The 12,785-nt window shown below is 47.1% G+C and overlaps 1 protein-coding gene across 2 annotated transcripts in view; it reads right to left on the reverse strand.

Annotated features, from left to right (window-relative positions):
• Positions 1-12,785, reverse strand: part of PARVA (parvin alpha) — a 188,524-nt gene that overhangs the window by 69,444 nt on the left and 106,295 nt on the right. For both annotated transcript variants that reach the window (XM_081239088.1, XM_081239087.1), the window contains 3 exons: positions 10,804-10,893; positions 10,653-10,723; positions 7,707-7,809 (listed from right to left, as the gene is read on the reverse strand). In XM_081239088.1, coding sequence (XP_081095214.1) covers positions 7,707-7,809; positions 10,653-10,723; positions 10,804-10,893 — 264 coding nt within the window. The remainder of the gene's footprint in view (positions 1-7,706; positions 7,810-10,652; positions 10,724-10,803; positions 10,894-12,785) is intronic.

A 12,785-nucleotide genomic window follows, 5' to 3' on the forward strand; every position in this document is an offset into this window, starting at 1 on the left:
GGCCATCTTCCTGGTTTTACAGAAGAGTGACCTGAGCTGCAGAGAAATGTTTTAGTGGCAGAACCAGGATTGGAACTCAGATCTCCTATCTTTCTCTTCATTCCTCTTTCAATTTTAGCATAGCTGCTACTTCAGCCTAAGGACTTTTTTGGGTGTAGGGTAAGCGACTCTCAAAACCAATATCAATATGACCAAACCCTTCAAGATGCTGCTCTTCCAGGGACTCATGGAATCATCCCTATTTAACATCCATCACTTAGGGTCAGCCTGGTTTACTTCAGCTGCTCATTCCCTACATCACTAGGTTCTCTTAAAGCTTTTCCCCATCTATACTGCCACTCCTCTAGTTTGACACCATTATTATCTTATAAAAGGATGCTTTGCTGGTGTTTCTTCTACTGCCTCTGAGCACCCCTCCTGCTGCTCCTATTTCAGATCATGGTGTTTTGCTCACAAGCCATCAGCAGTTACCACTGGGCACTGAATATAGTCTAAAATTTTTACTGCAAGGTCCTCTATAATGCAAGCTCATCTTATTTCTTTAAACAAATTTCTCATTTTAGAATTGTTTTTAGATTTATAGAAAAGCTGAAATGGCAGTTCAGATAGTTCCTACATACCCTAAATCCAGGTTCACCTATTGTTAACCTCTTACATTACTACAGTACATCTGTCACAACTAATGAACTGATATTAGTACATGACTATTAACTAAACTCCATATTTATTTGGGTTTCACTAGTTTTTCCTTAACATCCTTTTTCCATTCACACCTATTCATCATTACCTGCCTCATGTCCTCTGTTCTAGGATCATTTTTTCAGAGATGTCTGGTTTTTCAAGACCTTGACAGTTTTGAAGAGCACTGGGTTTTTCCTATATTTTTCTCATGGTTAGACTAGGGATTTTGGAGAGGAAAACCACAGAGGTGAAGTGCCCTTTTCATCGCATCCTATCAAGGTCACATGCTATCAACGTAACTTATCAATGGTGACGCTAACTTTGATTTGGCCAAAGTAGTGTCTGTACGAGGTTCCTCCACTCCATACACTAATCATTGGAAGCCAGTCACTAAATCCAGTCCACTTCAGGGATGGGGAGTTAACTTCTACTTCCTTCAAGGAGTTATAAATTAATAACTTATTTGAAATTACTCTGTAAAGAAGATTTGTCTCTTCTCCCTCATTTATTTATTCAGCTATTTATTGATATCAATGTTGACTTAAGGATATTTATTTTAGACTTTGGGTTATAATCCAATATTATTGTTACTCATTTTCTTGCTCAAATTTCCACCTTTAGCCATTGGGAGCTCTCTCAGATGGGCCCTGAACACTTTCAACATGCTACCCCATAGATATATTTTTTCCCCTAGTGCCTCTTTTTGGCACTGCAAGATGCTCCAGGCTCATCTGTATGCCCTGCTCCAGTCCTAGAGTCTGATGATACTCCAGAAGACCTGGTTTCTATTATTGGAGACTGGAGTTAGAAACCAAGGTCTGGGTGCTGGTTCCCATCTTCTTTGTTAGCCCCACACCCCACTCAACCAGTGCTGATGGTCACCTACCCATGTGCTCCTGTCTCTATAACACTCTCTCTCCACTCACATCGAAATCCACAGGTGCTTACCAGCAACATTTTTTACTAGAATGTTCTTCTCCTCCTTCATCTGGCTGAAATTCTGCTCCTTCCAGGAGGCCTGATTCAAAATGCCGCCTCTTTCATGATGCCTTTCCAAATCTTCAACTTGACAGCCCACAGCCCTTCATAGTACAGGTTGTGAGTTACCTAAAGGTGGCGCTGTGATGTATTTACGTCCGTATCCCTAAACTCAGCAGTAGGACATAGGAAATTAAATGGCTATTGCTTGACGAATATTAATTGACTAGATTAAGATCAGTGTAAGATGTACTCTTTAGGGTCTACCAGGGAAAAAGAAACACACACACATACCCAACACAAAACAAAAATCCCTCCTGCAGAACTTTTATGTCCAAGGGACCCTTCCTGGTCTCATGCCCGAAGAAGATACCCTGTTTCAGTCATATGTTATTGCGAAAACCAGAAGAGAGAGCCTTATGACTTCCATCCCTCAGAAAAGGCCTTTTCTGTTCCCAGTTACACGCACATGTTCAAAGATTAGGATCAGGGGAATCTAACATGCCATAAGGCAAATTGCAGAGCTGTCCCAAGTCAGGAAACCTCAATAGGAAACAGGCAGCACAGCCCATGGTCAAATGAAATGATGACCTGGGATAGGCATTTCCCTAGAATCCTTTGCCTCCTGCCTTTCTCACTCAGTCACATCTACCGCCTAGGGGATGTGAGGTTGGGGATGCAAATATAGCAAGATGACCATGGATGCACCTGCATGCTGAGACGCTGGGAAATGTGTCCCAACTTCAAACCATTCTGGGACTTTTACCCCACTTATTGGTGCACTGGGGTAAAAGAATACCCGGGGGAACCGAGGATATTGCATCTGTCAGTCGCCCTGAGAAGAAGCTAATCTGGGATAAAAGATGAGGTGAATTTCTGTCAGGGGCTAGGGAGAAACTTCCTCTTCATTCTTGGGGGTGGGGAGTTTTTGTTCTGAGGTGTAGAAAGGGCTGGAGCCATTGTCATGAGAGGATGGGGGTGGGCACCATAAAGAGGCAGGCCCAAGTGGCCAGCATCTGACTTTTCCCAGGCGGTGACACCAATGGTATAGAGAAATGGCCAGTGTTGGAAGGAGCAGTCCTTAAAGTAGAAGTTGCACCCTCTGGTCTTCCTGGATGATGCTGACACCCCTTCCCTGAGTTCCCTGCATTCACCTGCCATGGCAGGCAGCTCTCAGCAAGCTGACGTTTCCTATCTCGGGCCCTGAAGCGCTCGCCTTCTCTACCAGGAGTACAATCCAGGGGTTCTTAATTCCTACACAATCCTCAAGCACACAGTGATGGGAGCCATAGGATAAATGTCCCTGCTCCCTGTCCTGAGTAGGGTGATTTTGAGGGGTGGTGTCACCTGGTTTCTCAGAGGGACCCCTGCAGCCCTGAGCCCTGGTTGCAAACAGAGCTGTCATCCTTATTCATGCACCCTTAATGGTGTTACTCTCTTCCTCTCTTACATTCCCCGCTTGATCACCTGTACTTTCTAAGATCACCCCTCACATAAACTTCCTCCACTCAAGTCCTTGTTTCAGCATCTGCTTTCAAGAAAATCTCAACTCAGATATGCTGCCAGCGCAAGAGGGAAGATGCAGAGAACAGAGGCAGCAGTGGGCAGCTGGGCTAGGCAGCTCAGAAAGAAGCACCTGGGGGAGGCTGCACCAGAAGAATTTCCCAGACTTGCCTAGGGACTCAGAAGGGCAAGTAGACCGGGCACTGATGCTGAGCAAGTAGCATCTGGTCACACAGAGGAGCAGCAGGTATGATGCCGCCCTCTCAGAGCTCATGATCAGAGAGCACCCAGCCAGACAGTCCACCTGTCATCTCAGGGACGCTCAACTATTCAGAATTTCACCATAACAATAACACACATGCACCTCTGGCCCAGAGATCCCTGCCTTGGCATCTTGCTCATTTCTGGGTTGAGTCCTTGCTCCATGATGTCATCAGCATGGCTTCCCAGATTCCAGGTCCATATCCTGCTCCCGAGATGTGACTTGGCATATCTGGACTCCTGAAGGTTGCTATGCCATTTTAGGTTTTTTCTAAATGCCAGTATTTCATAGTTAGTTTACTAATCCCAAACTCAGCCCCCTCCTACTCTCCATGCCCAGCCCCAGTACAATTTGAAGCTGAATTTCTGGAAATGGTCATGCCTGCTTCATCTTAGTACCATCAGGTAATAGTACCGTACCTACACATGGATGTTTATTTGTGTGACAGGTAGCCAGTTAAAAACACCAAGTAATATGCCCAGATATTGATTTCTAAACACCATTCTCTAATAAAAGAAACTGGGGCTCCTTGGAGAAGTAGTTGATTCTAGGGCCAGAGTAAAAGTGAAATATAAGAAGCCTGGAGCATCTTATGATATGAGAAAGTAAAGAAGTGCTAAGAAAAAAAAATATGGGGCAGCACGTCCAGGAAGTGCCCAGGAGCCAACCTGAAAGAGCTCCTAGGGGTCAAAGGGAGAAGTATATGAGCAAAACATGAATAATGATAACATTGATGATAAACTAAAGTATAATAAGTATCTTTGTATCCATACTGATGTAAATAAATAAGTAAATGGGGGATAAGGGACAACTTTTCCTTACAGAAGACTTCCAGTTAATAAATGTGGAAGGAATAGGAAACTAGAAAAATAGAAAACCGCCACGAGGCCACCACAGTAATAACTGGCAGACATACTCCACCAATTACAATTAGTGGAAGGAATGGAAGGAGAAGCAAGATATTTGCAAAGTCTTAAAGTATCTCCCCACAGATAAATTAATAACAAAGAGAAAAATAGCAACTTTACAGTGAAGGAATCTGGCAGACACCACCTTAACCGAGCAGTCAATGTTAACATCAGCAGTGATAAGACATGTTAACATCGTGTCTGCCCTGATATGATGCCCTGAGGACACATCAGCTCCTTGGTGTCGTTCCCCAAAACATATCACCTTACTTTAATCGTGAGAATACATCAGACAGACCCAAATTGGGGGAGATTCTGCAACATAACTAACCAGTCCGCTTCAAAAGCACCAAGGTCATGAAAGACAGGAAACACTGTCCCAAACAGGAGGGGACACAGGAGATGTGACAACTGAATGTAATGGGCCATCTTGGGTTACCTCCTAGAACTGAGAAAGGACATGAATGTAAAAACTGGTGAAAGCCAAATAAATTCTGTGATTCAATTAAGCATTGTCCTGAGGTTAATTTCTTTTCTTTTTAAAAATTTATTCATTTTAATTTATTTATTTTTGGCTGCATTGGGTCTTCGTTGCTGTGCGCATGCTTTCTCTAGTTGCGGCGAGCGGGGGCTCCTCTTTGTTGCGGTGTGCAGGCTTCTCGTTGCAGTGGCTTCTCTTGTTGCGGAGCACGGGCTCTAGGCACGTGGGATTTAGTAGTTGTGGCGCGTAGGCTCAGTAGTTGTGGTGCACGGGCTTAGCTGCTCCGCAGCATGTGGGATCTTCACAGACCAGGGCTCGAACCCTTGTTCCCTGCACTGGCAGGTGGATTCTTAACCACTGTGCCACCAGGGAAGCCCGAGGTTAATTTCTTAGTTTTGATGCTTGCCCTAAGGTTGGTAAGATGCTAACATTAGAGGAAGCTGAGTAAGGGGAGACAGGAACTCTCTGGACTGTCTTTGTAGCTCTACTATAAGTCTAAAATTAGTTCAAGGGGCTTCCCTGGTGGCGCAGTGGTTAAGAATCCGCCTGCCAATACAGCGGACACGGGTTCGAGCCCTGGTCCGGGAAGATCCCACATGCCGCGGAGCAGCTAAGCCCGTGTGCCACAACTACTAAGCCTGCACTCTAGAGATCGTGAGCCACACCTACTGAGCCCGTGTGCCACAACTACTGAAGCCCATGTGCCTAGAGCCCGTGCTCCACAACAAGAGAAGCTCCACAATGAGAAACCTGTGCACCGCAACGAAGAGTAGCCCCTGCTCGCAGGTACTAGAGAAAGCCCACACACAGCAAATAAGACCCAATGCAGCCAAAAATAAATAACATTTAAAAAATTAATTAATTAATTAATTAAATTAGTTCAAAATAAAAAAGTTTTAAAGAAACACTAACAAATGGGCTATGGATTTAAGTGTTAAGACAATAGTGAAATATAAAGAAGATCTGGGAGAACTTCAGAGTGCTACCAAGGCAGGAAACAGCTTAATGTGAGAAAAGGATTTTGGAGCCAGAGAAGTTAAGACAAATGATGAGGTTCTGAGCTAAGGAGGAAGCAGTGGGGCTGGAAAATATTGTTGAAAGCCATCCCTGACCTAGCACACAGTGAGCCAGGCACTTTTTCAAGTGCTGCACATGTACTAACTGATTAAGAAATGGGACAGGGCTTCCCTGGTGGCGCAGTGGTTGAGAGTCCGCCTGCCAATGCAGGGGACACGGGTTCATGCCCCGGTCCGGGAGGATCCCACATGCCACAGAGCGGCTGGGCCCGTGAGCCTGCGCGTCCGGAGCCTGTGCTCCGCAACGGGAGAGGCCACAACTGTGAGAGGCCCGCGTACCACACACACACACAAAAAAAGTAGAGAGGTGTGAATATGCCCAGCGTATGTCATAATGTGGTGATGGTGCTCATAAACATAACAAAACCACCAATGAAATGATGAAAGGCTCTGACTGGGCACTCACTGTGCATCAGGTGCTATTCTCAGCACTTTACATGGCATGAACCACGTGTGTGAGTGGTCAGAGGGGAGGCTGACAAGACAGCTGGGGATCGGATGATGAAATGTTTTGAATGTTGTACTCATAGGCCTGGACTTTGTCCCACAGGTAGGGGAGAGTGAGTACTGGCAAGATGAGACTTGCAATTAAAAAAGGTTCCTCAGGGCCTCCCTGGTGGCGCAGTGGTTGAGAGTCCACCTGCCGATGCAGGGGATACGGGTTCGTGCCCCGGTCTGGGAGGATCCCATATGCCGCGGAGCGGCTGGGCCCGTGAGCCGTGGCCGCTGGGCCTGCGCGTCCGGAGCCTGTGCTCCGCAACGGGAGAGGCCACAACAGTGAGAGGCCCGCGTACCGCAAAAAGAAAAAAAAAAAAAAAAAAAGGTTCCTCAGCTAGCCGTGTGGGGAACGGGGTGGAGGAGGTGAGATGGGAAGCAAAGAGGTGAGTTGGGAAATTGTTTCAACAGTTCAGACAAGTGAAAATCGCAGGGAGGAGGAATGCGGGAGAGAATTCTGAGCAAGAAATGGGCCTTGGAGACCCCCCGCCCCGCTCCACAGCCACTGGGGGGCAAGGAAGAGGGGAAGGGGTTCTAGTCACTCAGAGGGGCAGGGACGTCTTCAGGAAAGTGGATGAGCTCAGCTGAGGTGAACGCAGGTGGAGGTGCCAGCTAAGAATGAAAGTCTAGAACTTGGGGCAGTGGTTAGGATGAGAGAAAGTGGGGCGCAGAGAGGGGAAGTCCAAATCCAGTCAAGTTAAATCTGTCCTTTCATCACCAACCTCACCCTGAAGTCTCCCGTCCCCGCCTCCTCCACACTTTCACACAACAGGTATGAACCGATACAGGGACACATACCCTTTCAGACGCAAGTTACCTGGAGACGCACAGGGGCCAAGCATCATAAAGCACATACTTCCGCATACTTGCACCAACCTAGAGAGAGATACACAGGGGAACGCACACACACACGGGGCCATAGATCACAGAGGTACACATATACACACAAACACACATACATACACACAAGTCCATAGGCGAGAGGTACACAAAAGCATACATGCATCTCCACACACATGTAAATAGACCTACAGAGGTCAGAGGAGCGCAATTTTCTGGAGAGGGCGAGGCATGTATTCCAGTGTACAGTGGAGTCTTTCCATGATGATGACCCTCAGCTGTGAGGGGGAGTAGCCCCATCTGGTCACAAAGACTCCCTTTGCAATGCATTCATGTAAAACATTCCAAGAGGACATCTAACTGATCTGTTATCCCACGCAGGACCCATTCCTATTCCATTCCAGGTGGACTGCTGTGAATGGAGAACAACTCTAAACTAGGAGATTAAAGACATCCACTGCAATATTCAACTCTCCTCTTACCAAAAAGCTTCTGCAGGACTTGGCCATCATATAAATCTTCAGCTAGGTCTTTCACAATGATTCTTTCTCCAACCAAAACATCATTAATCCAGTCAATTAATACCTACAGAGAGAGAGAGAGAGAATAAGAGAAGAGTCATGGGGTATTTTCTTATAGAACAGCTTTCTCATCCTGGACAGTTAAAATTTAAATGAACTTCAGATTTTGAAAGGAACAAAACTATCCAAATGACCCAGTATGTGGACAAGTAGCTGTGAGTGGGAGCCCCAGTGGCCCTGTTAACTTTCAGGTATGAGCTCTTCTAGTGCTGATGGCACCAGTGTCTCTGCTAATACCTCTGACCGCTACCATTCCTTCCCTGAATGGCAAGCAATGTTTCCACAGTGCTTGGCTGTGTGGTTTTGTACCAGCAAGAGTATGGGCTTTAGAGTTTTGCAAACTGAGGTTGAAAACCCCACTTTACCTACTAATTAATTTGTGCATCTCTGGGATCTATGGACATCTGTGTGTGTGTGTGTGTGTGTGGGTGTGTGTGTACCTCTATCATCCATGGACCTCTGTGTGTGTACCTCTGTGACCTATGAATCTAAGGCAAGCTAGTTATCTGCTCTGAGCCTCTGATTCCCCACCTCTATAACTGAGGTTGAAGATACCTCCCACATTAGGTGGTAGAAGAGAATTACAGGAATTCCCTGGTGGTCCAGTGGTTAGGACTCCGTGCTTCCACTGCAGGGGGCATGGGTTCGACCCCTGGTCAGGGAACTAAGATCCTGCATGCCGTGCAGAGTAGACAAAAAAAAAAAAAAAAAAAATTACATGCGGCAAGGACCAAACGGTCAGTAAGGGCAGATTTTATTCATAAATAAAGCACTCTCCCATTGTGACATCTGGCCAGGTGGTTACTGTGTTCAGGAGGGGAAATCAAACACAGAAGTAAACATATCTGCCCAAGGACAGAGGTAACCATGAGCGGAGATAGGAATCAGACTCTTGTCCACCTCACTCCAAAGCACACATTCTCCTCCCTGCACCAGGCTCCCTCTCAGTGGGGCTGTGCAGTCTCCTGCCCTGTCTGTATCTTAGCCCCCGTCATTCCCTGAGAGTCCTCCGTGCACCAGGCATCCAGCAGAGGCATTCCAGGTGATGTCTCACCCAATTAATCCACACAACACCCGAGAGGCAGGTAGCATCTGGTAAGGAAACTGAAGTCTGCACAAGGCCATTGCCTTTTTAATTTTAACCTCTTGTTTTGCTTATGAAGATATTATTTATATAAAATAAAATCAACTAATTTTAAGTACACGGTTTGATGAGTTTTGGTCACTGTACACGGTTGTGTAACCACCACCACAATCAAGACACAGAACAGTTCCCTCGCCCTAAGAAGGTTCCTTTGGTTTCTCTATGCTCCGTCCCCTCCCCTGATCACAGGCCTCAGGCAACCACTACAGTTTTGCCTTTTTGACCATTTCACCTATATGGAACATCATCTTTTGTGTTTGACTTCTTTGACTTGGCAGAAGTAATTGCCTTTACAACACAGGTGGGAGCTGGGCTAGGTTTCCATCCCTGGCTGGAGCCCTGTGCCTTCAAAGCACATTGTTCTACTGTCCTAAGGCAGGAGCTTCCTTTTTCCCTTCCTCCCTCCTTCCTTCCCCTCTCCTTCCCTCCCCTCTCTTCCCCTTCCCCTGCCTTCCTTCCCACTCCCTCCCTCTCTCCCTCAACCATCCATCCATGCATCCATGAATGCACCCATCCATGCATGCATTCATCCATCCAACATCTACCCACCCAGCGTTTATTAATACCTGCTGTATGTCATACTCTGTGCTGGATCCTGGGAGTACAATGATGAAAAAAAGAGACAATCTTTAACCCCAAGCAGCTCACCATTTAGTGAAGGAGACAGAGAAGTACATGAGTAGTTGTAACGCCATGTGGTGACTACAGTGACAAAACTAAATGCATGAACCACAGTAGCACAGAGAGGGGCTGAGTGACAGCCCTGGGGTTTAGAGAAAGCTCCCTGGAGGACGTGACCCAACTTTGGCTTCAGGTGAAGAGCAGGTAGAGCCCCTGGGGGCAGGGGCTGCATGACCAAAGGCCTGGGGGTGGCAGTGCCGAAGCAAGCACGGTGCGCAGGTATGTACAGGGAGCCAAGCCGGACAGATCTGGTGTCCTTGTGTTGCCAGGCAGGGATTATCTGAGGTTAAAGAGGCAGCTAGAGCACGGAGGCTTCAAACACCACCCCCAGCACTGTGGGCTTCAACCTGCAGTTCTTAGGAAACTACATACAGGTTTTGAACAGGAAAATGATATATTCAGATTTGCATTTTGAATGAATCACTCTGGCACCCAGAGCCTTTTTGTTCTAAGTGCAGCTTGAAGAAGATGAAGAAGAAAGACACAGGACAAGGAATCAGAAGGAGGATGAAATGAACATCTTTTGAGGGTGACCATTTGTCAGCCACTGTGCCAAGTACATTATGCACAGTATGTCATTTCATCTCATTCATTTCTGTTTGAACCTCATCTCCTCCACTCAGCTGTGACCATAAACAAACCATCTGGCTTTTCTGAGTCTCAGTTTCCTCATATGTAAAATGGGGATGATATGAGATCTTACTTCACAGGGTGCTTCTGAGGGACCTTGAGAAAAGTGGTTAAAGGACTGTGTGAGCTCTAGGATCCTGGCAAGTGGGAACTGATTTGCACTAACTTCTCCGGTGCTTATGGTCAACACCATTCATTGGGCACTTGTCATGTCCCACTTCTGTTAACTTGTAGATGTCCACCTACTGGACCGCGAGCTGCCTGTGGGCAGGGACTGCCATGCCTTTCTATTCTCTCCGCAGTGGCTCGTGTGGTGCCTGCACAGGGTAGGTGGTCTAGAAACACCTGTTGAGTCTGGGAGGCACCTGAAGCCCCTTCTAACTTCCTCTTACCTTTATCAGTTCTTGAAGTTTGGGGTCGCTGCGTGAGTTGGGATCCACCATTGTTCGCACTTCATTCTCCTCTTTAAAAAGAAAAGACAGTCAGCGGGGTGGTCCCACCTGAAGGCATTAGGCTAACCCAGAGAACAAGAGACCCCATTACCCAGCATTGTGTCCTCAGGGTCCAGCTCGAAGGGGATGGGGCTGAGGGGCAGGTTGATGGCGTTCATGCCCTCCTCCTGAAGCTCTGACACTGCAAGAAGGAAGCACAGAGTCACACTGTAGCCCACAGACAACAAGGGGTGGGGCTCCTAACAGTCGTGTTCTGTATCAATGTGGATTGAGAAATAAAAGCACCAAGGTTGGGCTTTCCTGGTGGCGCAGTGGTTGAGAGTCCGCCTGCCGATGCAGGGGACATGGGTTCGTGCCCCGGTCCAGGAAGATCCCACATGCCGCGGAGCGGCTGGGCCTGTGAGCCGTGGCCACTGAGCCTGCGCGTCCAGAGCCTGTGCTCCGCAGCGGGAGAGGCCACAACAGTGAGAGGCCTGCGTATCGCAAAAAAAAAAAAAAAAAAAAGCACCGAGGTTAGCCTATAGCTGTGACTCAGCCTGCATCCGATTCCTGCCTCTCCTTGCTAAAAGGACCAAACTGTCCCCTTCATCTCACCTCTTCTGACCGTCACCTCACTCGCTTTCCTGGAGAAATAGGGCACAGAAATCTGCCTCCTTTCGGAAATGATCTCGGGATAAACAGAAGGGAGGTGGGCACTGCAGTTTTTCTTAAGTCTCTGCCGTTGCCTCCGGCCTGTCCCTCCTTCCAGGGCTTGCCATCTGGCGCAGCGTGCACCTGACAACTCTTTGTTGACTGGATGAACGAGGTCCCCACGTGGAGGCTACATTTATGTTGTGGATCATTTCCATGCTCAGTTCAACCCTCCTCTGACTTCTCTCCTGATTCGGCTTCCCTGAGTATTTTTTGATTATCCCGCCTCCCTCCGTCACCTGGCCCCAGCTGCTGCTTGAGAGGACCTCATTCTGGCCTCTCCCTGGGCTCTGGACCTGTCCCTCCAGCTGTAAGGAGTCATGGGCCCTGCGGCCAGGCACCTCACCTCTCCAGGCCCGTTCCCTCAGCTGAACATGAAGAGCTGGACAGGACGACCAGTACATTCTTTCTTACTTCCCAAATCTTAGAACTCTATGATTCCACTGTTGTCAAGAAAAATATCAAGAGGTCCATGACCACTGAAGACGTGCAGCCTGCCGCCTCCATGCACTGAACCCTCACATGAAGCCTCAGTAAAAAATAAAAATCCCCACCACAAAACCAGTTGTGTGACAGACCCTTGCTGAGCACTTACCTTGGATTTTTACCTCTCCTAAAAGCAGTGGCTCAAATCCCCTCACCTCTACTCAATTCCAGTTTGAGTAGTTACTTTGCACCAATTAAGCACAGAATGACCATTTTCTCTGAAAGCATTGATAACCAAAGGGTTCTAAAATAGCTGACATGGCAGCTGCAATCAACCTTTAGTAAAAGCAATGTCCCATCTTTCCATTTTATTTATGTTTATTGACTATGGCCTCACCGCTCGCCAGCATATACTTGCAAGAACTCTTAAGCACAAGGCAGTTGCTTACAAAGAGTTCTTTCGTATTAGCAAACTCACTGATTGTTGCAGCTGGACAGGGAACGAGATTGCCTAAGAAAGGGAGTGAAAAACCCACTCTGCCCTAAAGGACACAACTCGCATTATGAAGCTGGTATTTAGTCCTGTTGCTGTGGGATCTTGACATTCATATGGGATATCAGCCAGTCACCATCTTGAATCTCCAAATCCACAGACACCACCGCTCTGTATAATTCCCCCCACCCCCATAAAACATAACTGAAAAATGTAAGTGACACCTTCAAGGCTTAAATGACTCTACAGGTATAGGATTGCATTTGCTTTCCAGCGAAGAATAACTGCTTCCTGTTAGACTCCATAGTGTCTTCTAGCACTCCTCCTAGGACTAGCAGTTTGCTTTCTTTTCCAGGCTGTTTCTTACAAAGAAACAAGATTTCCACTACTTAACAAGCACTGCTACGCAAGCAACGGGTAGTGGAAATAAAGTCACGTTTCAGTGTGGGTGTGAGACTGGGTTT

Source organism: Mesoplodon bidens (genome assembly GCF_964165515.1).
Source record: "Mesoplodon bidens genome assembly, chromosome: 7".
NCBI lineage: Eukaryota > Metazoa > Chordata > Mammalia > Artiodactyla > Ziphiidae > Mesoplodon > Mesoplodon bidens.